The sequence below is a fragment of the Saccopteryx bilineata genome, chromosome 5 (assembly GCF_036850765.1).
Source record: "Saccopteryx bilineata isolate mSacBil1 chromosome 5, mSacBil1_pri_phased_curated, whole genome shotgun sequence".
Classification (NCBI taxonomy): Eukaryota; Metazoa; Chordata; class Mammalia; order Chiroptera; family Emballonuridae; genus Saccopteryx; species Saccopteryx bilineata.
Genome location: NC_089494.1, coordinates 174,854,461 through 174,874,601, shown reverse-complemented (window position 1 = coordinate 174,874,601; position 20,141 = coordinate 174,854,461). Strand labels below are relative to the sequence as shown.

Here is a 20,141-nt window from a genome sequence, read left to right as displayed (position 1 = left end):
CAGTATCATACTGTTTTGATTATTGTACTTTTGTGGTATAGTTTGATATCAAGGCACATATATCTACCACTTTGTTTTTTCTCAGGATTTGTTTGGCTATTTGGGGTCTTTATTGGTTTCATATAAATTTTAGGATTACTTCTAATTTTGAAAGATTGTCTTTGTCATTAACAGAAATTGCATTGAATATGTATATTACTCTAGGTAGTAATGACATTTAAAGAAATTTTTTTTCCATTGATTTGAGAGGGGGAGAATGGAGAGAGAGAGAGAGAGAGAGAGAGAGAGAGAAAGAGAAAGGGAGAGAGAAGCATAAATTCATTGTTCCACTTAGTTATTCCATTTAGTTGTGCAGGCATTGATTGCTTCTCATGTGTCCTGATGGGGGAATCAAACCTGCAACCTTGACACACCGGCACAATGCTCTATCCACTGCGCCAGCTGGCTAGGGCCCACAGTAATGACATTTTAATAATATTAATCCTTCTAATACATGAGCAGGGTGTAGCCTTCCATTTATTTGTATCTGTTTAGTTTCTTTCTTTAATGTCTTGTAGCTTTCAGAGGAATATAGGTCTTTCACCTGTTTTGTAAATTTTTTCTATTTATTAAGAACAGAATTATTTTCTTAATTTCTTTTTTTGATCATTTGTTATAGGTGTATAAAAGTGCAACAGACTTCTATATATTGATTCTGTATCCTGAATCTTTACTGAAGTCATTTATTAGTTTTAATAGTTTTTTTTGTAGAGTCATTAGGGTTTTCTATATATAGTATCATGTCATCTGCAAATAATGAGAATTTTACTTTTTTATTTTCAATTCGGATGCCTTTTATTTCTGTCTTATCTGGTTGATGTGGCTAGGACTTCTGATGATATATTGAATAGAAACAGTGGAAGTAGGCATCCTTGTCTTGTTCCTTATATCTTAGTTCATTTTTTAATCTATTTGATTTCACAATCTCCTGATGGGTCATAAAAAGCAGTATGAGAAATTGGTGATTATTTTTTGAAGGTAATAAATGGTTCCTAGATCATTATTACTCACAAAATAGCTTACATTTTTTTGTGTGAGGCACCATTTTAAGTGTACATTGTACAGAGTTGAACATAAACCCAGTCCTCATAATAAATTGTGTGCTTATTTAACTTTAAAGTCCAATTAAAATAGAGTAAATGTATATGTGAATTTTAAAATTAATTTTGTGTGTTTTCTGGCTCCTGCTGTGGTACTATTGCTAGATATATTTGTAGAGATTTTCTGTAATGAGCTTTTTACTTATTTATTTGTTCATAATCATAAATCATAACCTGTTTGTGACATTATAACTATTTCTATAGAAACAACATTCAGTGCCTCACAAAGAAGAAAGAACATTGTAATTTTATTTTTTTTATTTTTATTTTTTTTTCATTTTTCTGAAGCTGGAAACAGGGAGAGACAGTCAGACAGACTCCCGCATGTGCCCGACCAGGATCCACCCGGCATGCCCACCATGGGGCCACGCTCTGCCCATCCTAGGCATCGCCATGTTGCAACCAGAGCCACTCTAGCGCCTGAGGCAGAGGCCACAGAGCCATCCCCAGCGCCCGGGCCATCTTTACTCCAATGGAGCCTTGGCTGCGGGAGGGGAAGAGAGAGACAGAGAGGAAAGCGCGGCGGAGGGGTGGAGAAGCAAATGGGCGCTTCTCCTGTGTGCCCTGGCCGGGAATCGAACCCGGGTCCTCCGCACGCTAGTCCGACGCTCTACCGCTGAGCCAACCGGCCAGGGCCGAACATTGTAATTTTAAAAGATTTTACTTTATTCATTTTAGAGAGGAGAGAGAGAAGGGAGGAGGAGCAGGAAGCATCAACTCCCATATGTTCCTTGACCAGGGAAGTCAGGGTTTTGAACCAGCAACCTCAGCATTCCAGGTTGATGCTTTACCCACTGCACCACCGCAGGTCAGGCCTGAACACTGTAATTTTAAAGAAAAAGAAGTTTGGTGGTGGTGCAAGGGAGAAAGCATCTGCAAGAGAAAACAGAAATTAATTTACATCAGGAGTAATGGTTTCAAATTGTTCTAGTTAGAATAAATCAAATCCTTACTTTAAGTGCTGTATCATAATAAAACAGAAACAAACTTACTGATAAATGCAACTAGCTAGATAAATCTCAAAAACATAATGCTAAGTGAAAAAAAAGCAGAAACATTTTATGATTTTATTTATATGAAATTCTAGAAAAGGCAAAATCACACACATGGAAAGTAGAATAGTGATTACCTGCAAACTCACAAAGGGGCCAGAGATTGGCTGTAAATGGTCACAAGGGAGCTTTTTGGTGTGACTTAAGTGTTCTAATACTAGCTTATAGTGGTAGTTGCACAACTATATAAATTTACTAAAACTCATTTGAACTGTACACTTAATATGTGTAAACTTTATGATATGTATAATTACTTCAAAATATATGTTGTAAACAAAAAATATGTAATAATGTGTTTTGTTCTTTTCCTACCTAGTTAATTATCTACAAGAAACTTTCTGAAAAGCTGGTAGAATTTCCGCTGCTGGCCGCTTGGTACCAGAGGATTCAGGAAGTACCGAGAGTAAAATCAGCAGCGTCTCAGTGTGGGATCCACTTTTTCCACTTACCAGAGTTGCTGACCTCAGATGAACAGCATCCAAACTTAATTGAGGCCCCAGGTGTAGACGAACAAAATGATCCTTCATTTATAGGAGGACCGAGACCCACTATGACCAAGTTAATGGTATTTAAATTGTTTCATTAAAATTTTCTTTGAAAAATTCCATGTGATAATGTTGCTGAGCATTCTACAATCATTTGTTGTAAATTTTATTTGTAGCTATCTTATATCACTGTTGACCTATTAATATTTTTATTAGTGTTTGGCATTTAAGTGAGATATAATAAATGGAAGGTTTTTAATATTATGTGTCTTTGGAGCCAAATAAGTCAGAATATATATTTGTAAGCAACATTTTTATGAAAACTTTTTAAAAGGCAGTAAAATATTACAGTATATTAAACTAATGTACTATGAGAATGTATTGATTTTTTTATATAGTAATTTTTTATTTCTGTATAGTCACAGTATTTTGTGTCAATTACATGAGGACACATAAAACTGATACTAATGCAAGTATAAAATAGTTAAGTATTTCTTAGGAATACTTACATCTCACCTTTTTTTCTCCATCTGTATTCTTTGGCACAATCTTATCTCCACAATTTTTCTTATGTTCCAGAAGTTTAAAATTTATTTGGTTAGTCCAAAAAATATGCATGTGTCTGCTAAGTACCAGGCACTGAACTGAATATTGGATATATGAAGAACAAATTGAACTGTTCTCATGGTGCTTACATTCTGGTGGGGAACTAAACAAAGGGAAACACATTAGGTAATGATAAGTGCTGTAAAAAATAATGTGGGATAAGAGAGTGGAGGAGGTCGGGATGGGAGTCCTTTTTAGGTAGATCTTCAAGAAGGGTTATCTGATGAAGTAAGATATTGAGCAAATAACCTGAACTAATTGAAGATTTGGAGAAAGTATGCTAGACAGAGGATTCCTCTAGTAAAAAGACTGAGAAAATGTATACAGGCAAAGTAGAGTAGTAGTTGCCTAGGACAGGGAGCTGAGATGGGGAGGATGAAGAGTGTCTGCTAATGGTATGGGCTTCTTTTTGAGGTGATGAAAATATCCTCAAAATAGTTGGTGATGATAGTTGCTCAACTGTAAATATTCTAAAAATGATTGAATTGTGTGCCTTAAAGGGATAAATTTCATGACATATAAACTATCTGTCAATACAGTTATATTCTTAAAAGACCCTAAAATAGGAATGAGTTTGGTAAAATGAAGAATAGTAAGAAGTTCAATATGGCTAGATTGGAATGAGGAAAGTCAGAGAGAGGTAGTAAATGATGTCAGAGAGGTAAAGAATGTGTATCTTTCTAGACCTCTAGACCTAATATTAATATCTCTACTCCAACAAAAAAATTTTTACACTATTTGAGGGGGGACAGAAATTCAGCTAGTTTTTAAATTGGAAAACAATCTCATGAGCTAACTGATATAACAGGTTAACGATAGATCCTCAGGGATTTTTCTTTTGAATAGGACATTACTGGAGATTAAAAAAAAAAAGTCATGAACCATTGATATACATGGACCCAAAATTTAACAGGGAAGAGTTTGGGAATCCATGTGTACGCCATGCTACTGTCCTTTGATTAAATAGATAAAAGTACAACTTTTAACATGGGAAAGAAGCCTGAGAATTTTTTGTTATATTGAAAAATATTCCTCATTCTTGAAAATTTTGGAAATTGTTTGGTTAAACCAGAAAAATCCTTTTCTAGAGACTATTATGGGTGATATTTTAGTGGCTTTTTGGTCCTGTACATATAGCTTCTAGGTTGTAGCAATTTTCGTATATGTAAATATAGTTATTGATGGACATATGTAGAGTCAGTCAGTTTTTGATCATCTCTTTATGGATTGTTTTTGCTAAAATTTTATTCTTAGGTGACTTTTCTCTTTGACACCCAGTATACTTCTAGGTAGCTTATTACTTCTATGTATTTTCAGGTAATAATTTTAAAATGTCATTACTTTTTATTATCTCAATATAAAAACTAATAGTAAAGTAAATATCAAAAAACTTGCTGTTATTTTTCTTATGTAACCAAATACTTTGAGAAAAACCTGCTGATTGTTGATATTTATGTTCTTCCTGCTAGTATAGAAAATAGAAATTTGGCCTTGTAGAACTTAATAGAATTTTATTAATTCTGTAATTTGGAAAGAGCCTATTTTCTTTTCTAGGAAAAAGGCATTGATGTGATGTTTTCTCCTCACCCTTGCCCTACTTGGACCCTTGACTGGAACAGTCTTCCTGCAGCAGTGAGCCCAAAGGAAGGTGAGGCTTCTTTCTTTTTTTTTTTCTCCCTTAAATTTTATCCATAATCTGGATAGCCACTTCAGATCCATCTTCTAATTCTCAATTCTCTTTTTGAATATCTCTAAAATTCTGATTTTTCTATCCATTGAATATGCATTTTATTTATACTATAAAAATTTCATGATGTATATATATCACTCACATTTAATGATTCCCACATTTTTCTAACATTTGCTTCATTTGTTCCTTTTTTCTTTGCTGAGCTATTTTGAAGCAAATCCCAGACATTATGTAATATAATAGTACACACAGCTAAAAAAAAATATTGACATCTTAAATAATCACCATGTCATTATCACACATAACAAATACTAACAAAAATTCCTGATCATCTAATAACTAGTCCAAAATTATTTCCCCCAATTATTTAAAAAATTGTTTGAAAAAATATATTTATAGTTTTTAGTTAAATATATTTTCATTGCTAGAAATTATTTTTGTTTTTGATAACTTTTGGCCCACATTTCCATTTTCTCTTTTTATAATTTTTTAAAGTTATTTTATAGTATGTATTTGGTTTTTTTTATAGCTGACGTCAGTAGAGATCTAATTCTGCTCTTTGTTATTTCTGTTCACTTTACTCCTGGCTTCTTATTTTCCTGTTAGTTTTGTAATTTTAGATTGTAAACTCATTTTTAGGTTACCTAAATCTGTTAGAATCTTCTGGCGTTTTGTGGAGTTAAGAGTAAATTCCCATAGAAAGGATTTATATTTGCTTTGCTGGGCACTTCAATGTATTAGAATTTAAGACCACTTAGTATTAATTTTTCAGCTTGAGATTTCTTCAACCTTTTCTATTCAGAGCTGAAGTTTAAGTAAGCAGATTACCTACCATTTTCCTTTGCTGTTCAGTAGTCTTTTTTGTTTTGGTTTTTGTTTTAATGCATCTTTTCATAGGGAATATAAGTTTTCAAGGTTTCTGTTCTCATGTAGTAATAGTTCCAACTCTTCACCATGCTGGGTAGGGATCCTAGCCTCTCTTCTTTGTTTTACAGTGAAAGCCTGACTCCTATCATTAGCAAATACCCTCCAGGCAGCTGTGGCCCCATTTCAAGATCATTGCACTGTTTTTCAGTTCCCTAACCCCTTTTTAAGGCCTTATTAGTTTTTCTTACTCTCAGAAATGCAGTTAGACATGTAAAAGATGACTGTTGAATTTTAAATATCATTTTAGGTATTTTTATGTGGGGAACTTTTTTATAGTTCAATATTCTATTTCTTTAATTGTTCATATATTCTTTAGTTCTATACTAAGCCAAATATAACCTGATTTTCCAATGCTCCTTGAAATAATTTGCCTTTCTTTTTCATTTTCTCTTCTGTGATGCTTTCTAAGATTGCCTGTATCTCACTGATCGTACTTGTTCTGTCAGTCAAGGAAATATTTTAGGATTCTTCCAGAATGAAAAAAGATTATGTTGGGCAGAAAAAACTCTTTTTCAAAGATTCATAGGAAGATAAATTTTATTTTTGGTCTTTTATTAAATTTATAAAAATATTAATTAATGACCTATTTAATGTTTTTTTTAATTTTTTAAATGTTTTAATTATAAATATTTTTGACATTTTGAAAAATTTTAATGTTAGAAAATATTTTGAAAATTTTAACTGCTTTTATTCTATTTGTAATTGGGTTTTGTATACTTGCTAATTATAGTATAAATTTTGAACAGATATAATCTATAATTTAGTAAATAAAAGTCAAATTTTAATCAGTATTTCTCAAGAAATGAAAAGAGTTTTATAAATGCCACATGTTTTGCTTATTCATAAATAATTTACTGTGAGACCAAAATAACATTTTTACTTATTTATATGAGCAATCAATTACCAACTCAGGTATCTGACATTAAGCATTCATGTCTCATGGTTTTAATGGTTAGAAGTACATATCTAAAGGAGTTTATGGAATTAATTACTCATTGTATTCTTTTAATTTTTTTTTTAACAGAGACAAAGAGAGAGTCAGATTGAGGGATAGACAGGGACAGACAGAAAGGGAGAGAGATGAGAAGCATCAATCATTAGTTTTTCATTGCGCATTGTGACAACTTAGTTGTTCATTGATTGCTTTCTCATATGTGCCTTGACTGCGGGCCTTAGCAAACTGAGTAACCCCTTGCTTGAGCCAGTGACCTTGGGTCCAAGCTGGTGAGCTTTTGCTCAAACCAGATGAGTCCGCACTCAAGCTGGCGACCTCGTGGTCTCGAACCTAGGTTTTCGGCATCCCAATCCGACACTCTATCCACTGCGCCACTGCCTGACCAGGCACTCATTGTATCCTTATAAATGAATCATCTTGTTCATATAAATATTATGACAAAGATGAAGTTATCACAGAAGAGATACATGGTATACTCACATTTCATTTACTGTTTCTTAAAATGTTTATATATATAGTCTTATTAAACTAAGCTAGAATTGTGGCATTTTGATTTTCTGTTTTTGGTTTTGACAATTTCAATATTACATGGTAATAAAATTTTTCTGTAATAAAATTATTATACTATTTAGTGGTGTAGCGGTCACTATGAAAGTCATATTTGTGTTCTAGCATGTTTTTTAGAAGAGATTGAATTGTAATAAGTTATTTTTAATATTTGGTTTTTTGGATGTTGTGAAGACTGACTCGTTATACTGACTTTATTGAGTGACATCAAGATTGTGAAACATATAAAAATCATTTTCTTTTACTAACAAAGTCTGTATTAAGACACATCATGGAGTCTAATATATTTCTTACCCTGTCTAATATCCAATCCTCTGCAGTCACCCATTTCTTTCTCTATATCTTACATACCATTCCCTGAACTTTCCACTGTTTTCCTTATACAAATTATATTTGCTATCTCCATACCTTCACTTTTGTTGTTCCTTTAGCTTTGAATATTCTTTCTCCTACTTCCCATCCTTTTGAAATTATGTTCATCTTTTAAGAATCACTCATATGGGCCCTGGCCCGGTTTGCTCAGTGGTAGAGTGTCGGCCTGGCGTGCAGAAGTCCTGGGTTCGATTCCCGGCCTGGGCACACAGGAGAAGCGCCCATCTGCTTCTCCACCCCTCCCCCTCTCCTTCCTCTCTGTCTCTTCCTTCCCCTCCCGCACCCGAGGCTCCATGGGAGCAAGGATGGCCCCGGCGCTGGGGATGGCTCCTTGGCCTCTGCCCCAGGCGCTAGAATGGCTCTGGTCACAACAGAGCGATGCCCCGGAGGGGCAGAGCCTCGCCCCTGGTGGGCGTGCCAGTGGATCCCGGTCGGGCGCATGCGGGAGTCTGACTGTCTCTCCCCGTTTCCAGCTTCAGAAAAATACAAAAAAATAATAATAATAAAAGAATCACTCATATGCTTTCTTTTTAAAGCCTTTTGCGTGGGCTGTGAAGTTAGCCTGCCTGAGTTTAAAACCTGAAATACTAAGTAACTATATAACCTATGCCCAGATTCTCAACTTCTCTATGCCTCATCTGTAGAATGGGGATAATAGTACCTATCTTAAAAAAAGATAGTTGATATAGTCAATGAATTAATACACTGTGGAAGAAAAGTAGGTTTATATTTACAGTTATGAAAACAGTTTATTCTTGTATTATTATTATTTATTAATTATTGTATTATTATTCATCCAAACAACTGTAAAACTACTTTTGCCCCATCAAGCATATAAAGCACTTAGTAATGTTCCCATTAAATAGTAAATGTTAAGTAATACTAATATTGTAGTCAGAAGTAATTATTCTCTCTTGACATTCCTTTAGTACTCTCTTATACTTTATTTTTGATATTTATAGTATGCTTCTCTTATACTATAATTGCTTGTATGTGTGTTTTTCTTTTTCAACAGACTGTCAACTCTTTAATATAGGGTCCTTATATATAAATACTCAGTACTTTTTTATTAAATTGAATTTAGACTACAGATTTTTTATATATTCCCAATTTTCTGTTTAAAATAAGCAACTTTTAGAATTCTTTGCCTCACATAGATTTAAAAGGCTAAAATAATTGAGTTTTTTCTTTTAGTTTGAAGAAAAAAACTGAAGATTTAATATACATTATTATTATTATATTTTTATGGACTGTTTGGGAATAAGTTGCAGACATCATGCCTCTGGTTCTAAATATATACTTAACGATCTCTTTTAAGAATAAGGATTTGTTTCTTATATAGCCATATTACAATTACCAAAATAGCACATTTGATTCGGTACATGCTATTATCCAATCTATAGTCTTAGACTGTCATACATTTAGTCATCATATCTCTTTAGTTTTAATTGTCTCCGAATGGTTAGATTCAAGTCGGGCATTTTTGGCAGGAGCACCACAAATGATGGTATGTCATCTAGCACAGTGTATCAGGAAGCACATTTCATCCATTTGGGCCCGGTGATGTCAATTATAATCATTTGATCAAGGTGATGTCTGCCAGTTGTCTTTTCTGTAATCTTACTGTGTACATTTTCCTTTATCAAATTAATAAGTAGTCTGTGGAGAGATATTTAAGACTACATAATATTTTTTACAAAATTTTACTCACTAGTTTACATTCACTTAATGCTTCTTGTCAGGATTTTCTCAGTACAGTAGGAAACTGTTGGTTGAAGGTTTTCTATCAGTGAACAGGATTAAAATTAACTGAAACTTTCATGACTCACTTTTTATAATTTTTTTTAAGTGAGTGGAGGGGAGGCAGAGACAGACCCCCACATGTGCCCGCATGCCATCCTCATTGCCCGGGACCAACTCGCTCCCGGGACTGTAGAAGGGGAGGAAAAGAGAGAAAGAGAGAGAAGCAAGAGGGGAAGGGATAGAGAAGCAGATGGGCGGTTTTCCTGTGTGCCCTGCCTGGGAATCGAATCTGGGACATCCATATGCTAGGCCAATGCTCCACCATTAAGCCAACCAGTCAGGCTATAATTTATCTTAAGCAAAACCATCTGATAGCAACTATCTACATAAAAACTGTGACTATAGATTCTGAATTCAAAGATGAAAGTCACTGCAAACAATCTGGCATTCGACTTAGTAGGTATATTTTTATACCTTAGTGGATAGATACCGATACTGAATTCAAAAAACTAGGAAGAGTCTTGTGGTACTGGATTGGAATTACAGGTTTAAGTATAAACTCATGCTGTTCAATATATATAAATAACAGATATAGATATATAGATATAGCAACAGATACTGATGTGTGCAATAGATCAGCCATAGATACCAATAGTTGCTAAATGATAATTTTCAGCTCTTATCCTTCTATGTTTATTTGTGTTAACTCCACTAAAAAAAAATTTGTCTTATTTATTTGTTTAATTATCAGTATGAACTTATGAGTTTTTACTTTATTAAATGAGTTATATAATTCATCACTGTCACTTATTATTTCGGTGCTCAAGTAGTCCTGGGTTGTAAGGCACTTTAAGCTGGCTCTTGATCCTTGAAAATATCTTAATTATTCTATGACCACTCTCTCTAATTTCTGGCATAACAAAGTATTACAGGCTCATCCCTAGATTCAACTGTTTCTCTGAGGAATCCTCATTCCTTTTAGAGGAGAATGGTATTTAAAAACTAAGATTCTGACACTGGATGTGCTCATTGCTAATAGAGTGTTATTGCTTCTAGGTCCTCTTAGCAGAGAGTAGTATGTATAGATAGGTCTATTAGGAAACCTATGTATGTACACAGACATACTTGTACATACATCCTATCTATTGCTGTACATATATATATATATATGTCTGCTATCTATGTATTGAACAGCATGAGTTTATACTTATACCTGTGATTCCATTCTAACACCACAAGATTCTTCCTGATTTTGTTAAATAAGTTATCTGTATTTGCATTTTCCAACAGTAAAAATTATAGCTCCCAAAATTACCTATGTATTTGCTCATTTGTTGAGTTCTACAATATATGAACAATAATTTCAGAGTCACTATATTCAAAATTGCAGTATTTTTTATGAAAAAATATACCTAAGTTTTTTTTTGTTTGTTTTTGTTTGTTTTTTTTTGTTTTTTTTTTTAATTTTATTTATTCATTTTTAGAGAGGAGAGAGAGAGAGGGAGAGAGAGAAACAGAGAGAGAAGGGGGGAGGAGCTGGAAGCATCAACTCCCATATGTGCCTTGACCAGGCAAGCCCAGGGTTTCGAACCGACAACCTCAGCATTTCCAGGTCAACGCTTTATCCACTGCGCCACCACAGGTCAGGCCGAAAAAATATACCTAAGTTGAATGCCAGATTGCAGTGATTTTCATATCTGAATTAAGAGTGTATAGTCACAGTTTTTATGTAGACACTTGTGATCAGATGGTTATATATAAGATAAATTATAAATATTGAGACATGAAAGGTTTAAGTTAATATTAATCATGTCCACTGACAGAAAATCTTCAACCAGCAGTCTCCTACTGCACCTAGAAGATCTAGACAATTGTATGCTCTCCATTAACATTTGTCCTCAAATAACAGTGATTTCCTACTCTAAGGAACTAGGATAAATAATGTGTGAACTGGAGGCCTCCCTTTTGTTAAGTTCTGGGACACCTCTGTTTTTATTCTGTGACATTCTGCCCTCTGAGTATAACAGTGGGAATGAATATAGTCTTTTACCTTAAGACCTAGAGTAGAGCCACTTACTTTATGCTGTGTTTCCTTATGGCCTTCTCTGTTCTTCAATAGTGTTTAAGTGGCTGGTTCCTATATTAGAAGTTGCTCATAGCCCAGAATAACCATGCCAGTCATAGAAAAAGGAGGAGAGTCAGAAGGTGACCTTATAGAAAATAAAGGAGACAAGAAGATAGTTACCTAGGTGTTCAGTTATAATCTCTTTATTCTTATATTCAAAGTTTTACTGTTTAGAAATATGGCCCAGTTTGGTATAACCGAGGCCTTGCTTTTGCTCTGAGCCACGTGAGAACCCATCTCCCAGGGAGACTGGTGTGGAGGTAGTGGATAAAAACCTAAACATCACCTCTTTACCCTCCCCCTCGGCCACCAGTTTAGAGTATTACTTAGTATAACAAGAAACATATTGAATAGCTCAGTTTTACTAGAAATCTTTTCCAGAGGGCTTTAAACCCAGTAGATTTTGTTTGTGGTAGACGTGTATGAATGATTAGAATAAGAATTACAAACTAGTATGTTCTAACACCTTTTATGTAAATCACTGATTGAATTTATGGTTCTAAGGGGATATATAATTTTTCAATCCTAGTAGTAGATTATATTCTCTTAGTAACAAGGTATTTTCTTTTTATCAGCTTTTATATTTAACAGTTATAGATGACTGAGGTTTTAAATTTAAAAATTTATCTTAATAAGGATCACTTATGTAAATATGCAGTATTTTTTAAATTTCTTTTTTGTATAATATTAGAGGTTGAAAATAATTGATCCTTGACATTAGGAAAAAATAGAAAACAAGATAGTGATATATGTATGATATAACTTGTAAAAATTGGCTTCAATGCAAAGCCTGTGCCCTCACCCCCACCCTTTTGTTGCATGCGTCTAAAAATTAGCTGGATCACCCTTTGTTCTTCCAGAAGAAGTGATTTGGGAAACAATGTAAAAATATAGTTAAGGCTTTGGAGAGAGCTGGATCTAAGGTGGACAATGGAAGGACTAACCTGAACCTTTTTCCCATCACTGATTTTGTTAACAGGCTTCTTACCAGCCGTGGGAACATAGATAAATAACACTATTTACTACTATTTGTTCCATAAGGCCTGGTATGCTAAAAGTTCATCATAACAAAAATTGTCTCACAATATAGTGTTCTGATTTGGGGAATCTAAAACATAAAAGCTTATTTTAGGTAAAGATGCTTCATTTTCATAAACCATTGCTTTTCATACTATAACATCCATCAGAATTATTTGGAAGGCATATTAAAACAGATTGCTAGGCCCAACCTCAGAGGTCCTCATATAGGTCCTGAGATAGAACCCTAGAATTTTCATTTCTAAGAAAAATCCAGCTAATGCTGCTTCTGCTGCTTTGGGGACCACATATGTGAAGTATCATGCTGGGTAACTGATATAGTGCCTGATTCTGCTGCTTTGATTTCGAACTTCAGACACCAACTTAAGATGAACAACAAGGTTAACATTTTCTAAATTTTTCTTCCCAACATAAAAAAATTATTATTTTTACTTTAGCATGGCATATGTCACATATAAGAGCTTGTGTATGCCTCTAAACCATTTAGTAACAATGTAAACTTCTACAGTATCTTTATAATGTAAATAAAAATAATTCTCAAGAAATTATTTTTCTGCCCTGGCTAGTTGGTTCAGCGGTAGAGCATTGACCCAGCGTATGGAAGTCTCAGGTTCAATTTCCGGCCAGGGCACAGAGGAAAGGCGCTCATCTGCTTCTCCACCCTTCCCCCTCTCCTTTCTCCCTATCTCTCTCTTCCCCTCCTGCAGCCAAGGCTCCACTGGAGCAAAATTGGCCCAGGTGCTGAGGATGGCTCCATGGCCTCCACCTCAGGCACTAGAATGGCTTCGGTTGCAACAGAGCAACGGCCCAGTCGGGCAGAGCATCGCCCCCTAGTGGGCATGCTGGGTGGATCCCGGTCCAGCGCATGCAGGAGTCTGTCTCTCTGCCTCCCCATTTCTCACTTCAGAAAATTCCAAAAAGAAAAGAAATTATTTTTCTAAAATACAAGTCTCAGATTCTTATTTTTCCAGTTTACCACACTATACCAGACTCAAAATTAACATATTTGTTTTCTTACTTTTAGAAAATGGTTCTCTGGTAAGAAGTATAAGGATATAATATCCCCAACATATTTGTTTGTTTATATTGAATAACTTTAGATTATAATCTGTTATATTTTGAATAATTTGGCATTTAAAATACTAAAACCACACAAGAAGAATGAGATTGAAGTTCTTCCCCCATTTTTCTTAGAAATTCCGAATATAAATGTTTTTCACTTCTCTAAGTTATACTTAGCTCTGAATCCAAAACTTGACCATATTTGACTCAAAACTCTACAAATTTATAACTGTTTTCCCTTTTTTCAAGAATGAAGTTCTCAACAAGCATTTTGGTGCTTTACCAAAAACTAATACAATCTTTTACTTAAACTGCATTTTAATATGAAGCTAAAAGCCTCTGAAAGATAGTATATTTAGATGGAGTTTATATTAAATCATTTAAAATATAAGATGATTACAAAGAACGAGTTTGTTACAGGCTTAGTGGGATTCCTGATTCAGTGCCATAGTACACACATAGACAGATAGGCAGATCACATATGTATTATGTTATTATATTATGTATATGAATGATATAGAGCAGACCATGTATTAAATTTATCTCCTTTTCTGGTAGAAACTTGCTGGGAGGAGGGGGACTGGGAGAAGGTAAAGGTGGGTAGAGGGAGGATAGATGGTGATGGATGGAGACTTGACTTGGAGCAGTGAACACACAATACAGTGTACAGATGATGTGTTGTAGAATTGTACACCTGCAACCTATATAATTTGTTAGCCAGTGTCACCCCAGTAAATTTAATAATGTGGGGAAGGTAGAGAAATCAGGGGGCAGAGAGGTGGGAAAATTTTACTAGACGAATTTTTTTAATTACTATAGCATTAGACATTCCTTACATAAAAATGTTAGTCTTTTATAAAATACTACTTAGTTATACTTGGATATCAAAAGAGATAGTACTGGTGGTAAAATATTTTTATATAGATTTCAGTGAGTAACCTTAGGTGAATTTTTTAATTAAAGAAAATAATATACTATGTGTGTTCTTTTTGTTTTTGTTGTATTCTTTATTGTAAAGGAAGATAACATAAAGAGTTAGAAAATCAATGTTTTTTTCTTTTCCATTTTTTATTTTATTAGCGTGACGTTAGCAACATTATTTAAGTTTGAAATGTACAATTCTATAATACATCCTTTGTCTGTTGCATTTTGTGCATATAACCCAAAGTCTAGTCTCCCTCTGTGACCATAAATTTGACCCCTTTTACCCTCTTCATCCTCCTCCCAATCACCCTTCCCCTCTGGTAACCACCTTTCTGTCGTCTGTGTCTGTGAGTTATTTGTTTTGTTTATTCCTTTGTTGATTTCTGTTTTATATCCCACATATGAGTGAAATCATATGGTTCTTGTCTTTTTCTGTCTGACTTAATTTGCTTAGCATGATCATCTCAAGATTCATCCATGTCGTTGCAAATGGCAATATCTCATTCTTTCTTATGGCTAAATAGCATTCTATTGTGTATATATGCACCACTTCTTTATCTAATCATTCATCAAAGCACACTTAGGTTGTTTCCATGTCTTGGCTATGGTATATACTGATGTAATGAACATAGGGGGGCATATGTCTTTATGAAGAAACCTCTTTCAATCGCTAATTCATTTGGTAGCTCTATTTAATAATATAATAGTATGAAACCTCCATACTGTTTTCCAAAGTGGCTGTATGAATTTTACATTCCCACTAGCAGCGTATGAGAATTCCTTTTCTCTAAGTCCTCTTCAATAGTTATTTCTTATCTTATTGATAATAGCCATTCTAACAGGTATGAGCTGGTACCTCACTGTGGTTTTCATTTGCATTTTTCTTATAGCTAGTGAAGTTGAATATCTTTTTGTATATCTGTTGGCAATTTGTATGACTTTTTGGGAAAAGTTCAGGATCTCTGCACATTCTTTAGTAGGACTGTTTGTGTTTTGAGGTTGTTAAAATGGATCAGTTCCTTATACATTTTGGATATTAGCTCCTTGTTTGAGGTATTATTTGAAAATATCTTCTCCTATTTGGTTGGTTGCCTTTCTGTCTTGTGGATGACTTTTTTGCTGTGTGGAAGCTTTTTTAGTTTGTATTTTCCTTTTTCAGTGTTAGTTTATTCATGTGAAATTTTAAAAAATTTAAAGTTTCATCATGTGAAATATTAAATGTTTAAATAAAAAGAATCATAAATCTTTATATAAAATTTAAAACTTAAAAATTTTAAACCTTTTAAAATTTCACATGAAATAGTACTTATTTAGTCAAATTCTCCTCAAATTTATAGGTTATACAATCTTTATCAAAATCCCATCAAGATATTTTTTAAATATAGACAACTTTAATCCAAATTTCAGTGGAAAAAAAAATTTTTAATGATAAAGTAGAATCACTCTACTCAATGTTAAAACTTACTGAATAGTCACTGTAATTAGAGAGATAGATATAGAGTGGTATAAAAGAATATAGAACCTATATAAAGGCATAAAAATAACATGAGGAAAGATAGTCTTTTCAGCAAATGTCTCTGGATCTTTTGAACCCATAGGCAAAGAAAGTGGATATCTAGATTGCATACTTTATACAAAAACTAACTAAAAATAGCTCATAGATTTAAATATAAAAGTTAAAACTATAAAACCTTTAGAAGTAAATGTAAAAATGTGTAAAAAATGCATTGAGAGCTGGGGATAGAAAGTTTTTACATATGACACCAAAAGTACAATCCATGAAATAATTTTTTGGTAAATTGGATTTGATCAAAATTAAAAATGTTTGCTCACAAAGACTCTGTTAAGACAGAGGATGATAAAACAAGCTAAGTATTTTCAAATCATAAATGTATGCCCTGGCCGGTTGGCTCAGCGGTAGAGCATCAGCCTGGCATGCCGGGGGACCCGGGTTCGATTCCCGGCCAGGGCACATAGGAGAAGCGCCCATTTGCTTCTCCACCCCCCCCTCCTTCCTCTCTGTCTCTCTCTTCCCCTCCTGCAGCCAAGGCTCCATTGGAGCAAAGATGGCCCGGGCGCTGGGGATGGCTCCTTGGCCTCTGCCCCAGGCGCAAGAGTAGCTCTGGTTGCGGCAGAGCGACGCCCCGGAGGGGCAGAGCATCGCCCCCTGGTGGGCAGAGCGTCGCCCCCTGGTGGGCATGCTGGGTGGATCCCAGTCGGGCGCATGTGGGAGTCTGTCTCTCCCCCTTTCCAGCTTCAGAAAAATACAAAAAAAATCATAAATGTATGTAAATCTGACATGGAACTGACTTGAATCTATACTATAAATATATAAAGAACTCTCAAAAGTCAACAGCAAAAAGTAATCTAATTAGGAAATTGGCAAAAGACACAAACAGACATTATACCAGTAAAGATGTATAATTCATACATATGCATATGAAAAACTTTTCTATTTCTTAATTATCAAAGAAATGTTAATTAAACTACAACGAGATATCACTATACACCAATTAGGGTGGCTAAAATAAAAAACTAACACCCCCAAATTGTTGACAAGAATGTAGAAAAACTGAATCATTGACACACTGCTGATAGGAATGTAAAATAGTACAAACACTCTAGAAAATAGTTTGACACTTTCTTAGAAAACTACACATACAATCACCACAAGACTCAGCAACTGCACAGTTGGGCATTTATCCCAAAGAAGTGAAAGCTTATATAAAAACTTGTTCATAGAAACTTTATTCTTAATAGCCTCAAACTGTAAATAACCCAATGTCTTTTATGGGTGAATGATTAAACAAATTTTAATGTGTCCATCCTAGAGCAATAAAAAGCAATGTATGGCCCTGGGCAGTTGGCTAAGTGGATAAAACGTCAGCCCCCTGTGCAGATATTCTGGATTCAGTCCCAGTCAGGGCACACATGAGAAATGACCATCTGTTTCTCTTCCTCTTCCTCTCCTCCTTTTCTCTCTCTTCCTTTCTCATAGACAGTGACTCAATCGGTTCGAGCGTCAGCCTCAGTCACTGGGGGATAGCTCTGTTGGTTTGAGCATTGGCCCCAGATGGAAGTTGCCAGGTGGATCCCGGTTGGGGCACATGCTGGAGTCTGTCTCTCTAACTCCCGTCCTCTCTCTTAAAAACAAAAACAAAAACAAACAAACAAAGAAAAACAATGTATGCTACCCTCATGTAAAAAAAAAGTAGTATATGAAGATATATCTGCTCATCTGTGCAAAAGAAATACAAGCATGATCAATGAGCAAGTAAAGAAACTAGTTACCTAGAAGGGAAGGAAAGGAAATAGAGTTAAGGATGAGGAACAAGTAGCACTACTCTAAGTGTAACTTTTACTCTTAGAATCATAGTAATGATCTTATTTTCCAAAACTGAAAAAAAAAAAAAAGTCAACTAGAAGAAAAAGAGCAATGAACTTATAGATCCTTATAACAACTGGGATGAATCTCAAGGGCATTATGACTAATGGAAAAAGCAATCTCAAAACATTACCTATCCTATATGGTTGCATTTATTTAACATTCTCAAAATGGCGAAACTGTAGAGATGGAGTACAGATGAAGGGTTGGCCGGGATGGACATGGCAGGGTGCTATTGTAAAGGGTGTTCCCTTCTGATGACAGACAGTCACATCTGTACATGGGATCAAACTGCATGAATCTGTACATCCACTCACAAGTGAATGCATGGAAAAACTGGTGAAACTGAGCAGGTCTGAGTTAACAGTATCTTGTACTAAACAACAATTATCTAGTTCTGTTGTTGTACTAGGGTTGTATAAGATGTCACCATCAGGGAAGCTAAGTGCAAGTTTCATAGCACTCTACCTTCTATTGTTGCAACTTTCTGTGAGTCTATCGTTATTTCAAAATCAAAATATTTAAAAGTAAAACTTAGGTAGAAATATTGTAAAAGATCAATAAAATAAAGAATATTGAACTATTTCTCAGCTCTTTTCAAAAATATTTATCAGAAAATTGGAGATCATTTATAAATCAAATGATAGTTTGATCCAAAGCAAGAACTACAAAGACATTTTAATGTATTTCCTTTGTAAAGACTAGAATGCAATGCTACTATGCACAGATAGAAGTTGCCTTTCACCTCTGATAGTCTGTTTCATATGTTGCTATTCTCAAACTCCCAGATATATTAAGCAAATCAGATAAACATAGTATAATTTGAGTTTCTTCACATCAACATTGTTTTAAAATAGTGATTAGTATGGTCTAGGAATAGCTCAGCTATTTATTTTTTCTTTTCTTTTTTTTTTTTTTTTTTTTTTTTTTTTGCATTTTTCTGAAGCTGGAAACAGGGAGAGACAGTCAGACAGACTCCCGCATGCGCCCGACCGGGATCCACCCGGCACGCCCACCTTGGGGTGACGCTCTGCCCACCAGGGGGCGATGCTCTGCCCATCCTGGGCGTCGCCATGTTGCGACCAGAGCCACTCTAGCGCCTGGGGCAGAGGCCACAGAGCCATCCCCAGCGCCCGGGCCATCTTTGCTCCAATGGAGCTTTGGCTGCGGGAGGGGAAGAGAGAGACAGAGAGGAAGGCGCGGCAGAGGGGTGGAGAAGCAAATGTGCGCTTCTCCTATGTGCCCTGGCCGGGAATCGAACCCGGGTCCTCCGCACGCTAGGCCGACGCTCTACCGCTGAGCCAACGGGCCAGGGCCTAGCTCAGCTATTAATCCTGGTGATAATTTGTACTAGGGCTCCTGCCCCGCTGCCTGAAAACTTCAAGGTTCCTTGAGAATGTTACGGTGTTAGATATAGGGGTGGGCAATTAGGTTTCCAGTACTTTGCCCACCCTGTATGTAGTGGTGATGTGGATGTTGTTTTCATAAGTGGAGAAAGTTCTTTCATATTGAAAGCAGTGCCCAATTTCAATTATATATTGCATTTCAAAGTACTGAAAAGTGGGACTCTGTTGTTTTGACTGTCAAAATGTTGAGTGAATGAGTTTATTTTTAACTTTAAATTAGCTCAGGTGTGGAAATGACACAGTTGTCTAACATTGTACTGCTAACAAACTCGTCTGGAACCCACTTGGCTGTACACAGACCTGAAAAAGAGTAACGAGATTTAATTCAAATTTAATTACTTCAATACCCTCAAGACAAAAATAAGAGCAGGACTATATCTATCATAGAGGCAGAGGTGGATTTAAAAGCAGGCATACTGGGCATGCGCCCTAGGCCCCAACTTGTGAAGGGCCCCAAAAAGCCCCAACTTGACACTTTTTTTCTAATGACACCAAGTTTGGTTTCATATGTGCAATGTTCATATTACTACTACATAATATATTTTATTTATTTAAAAATATGGTTAACATGTATTTTTATTTTCCCTGTCTCTCTCTCTTTTTTAAGGAGCCCAATATTTTCTTCTGCACCTGGGCCTCAGACAAAATTAATCCCCCTCTGCATA

At 35.1% G+C, this 20,141-nt stretch overlaps 1 protein-coding gene across 2 annotated transcripts in view; it reads left to right on the top strand.

Annotated features, from left to right (window-relative positions):
* Positions 1 to 20,141, top strand: part of GSTCD (glutathione S-transferase C-terminal domain containing) — a 141,748-nt gene that overhangs the window by 19,433 nt on the left and 102,174 nt on the right. For both annotated transcript variants that reach the window (XM_066279678.1, XM_066279679.1), the window contains 2 exons: positions 2,508 to 2,756; positions 4,837 to 4,930. In XM_066279678.1, the coding sequence (XP_066135775.1) occupies positions 2,508 to 2,756; positions 4,837 to 4,930 (343 nt within the window). The remainder of the gene's footprint in view (positions 1 to 2,507; positions 2,757 to 4,836; positions 4,931 to 20,141) is intronic.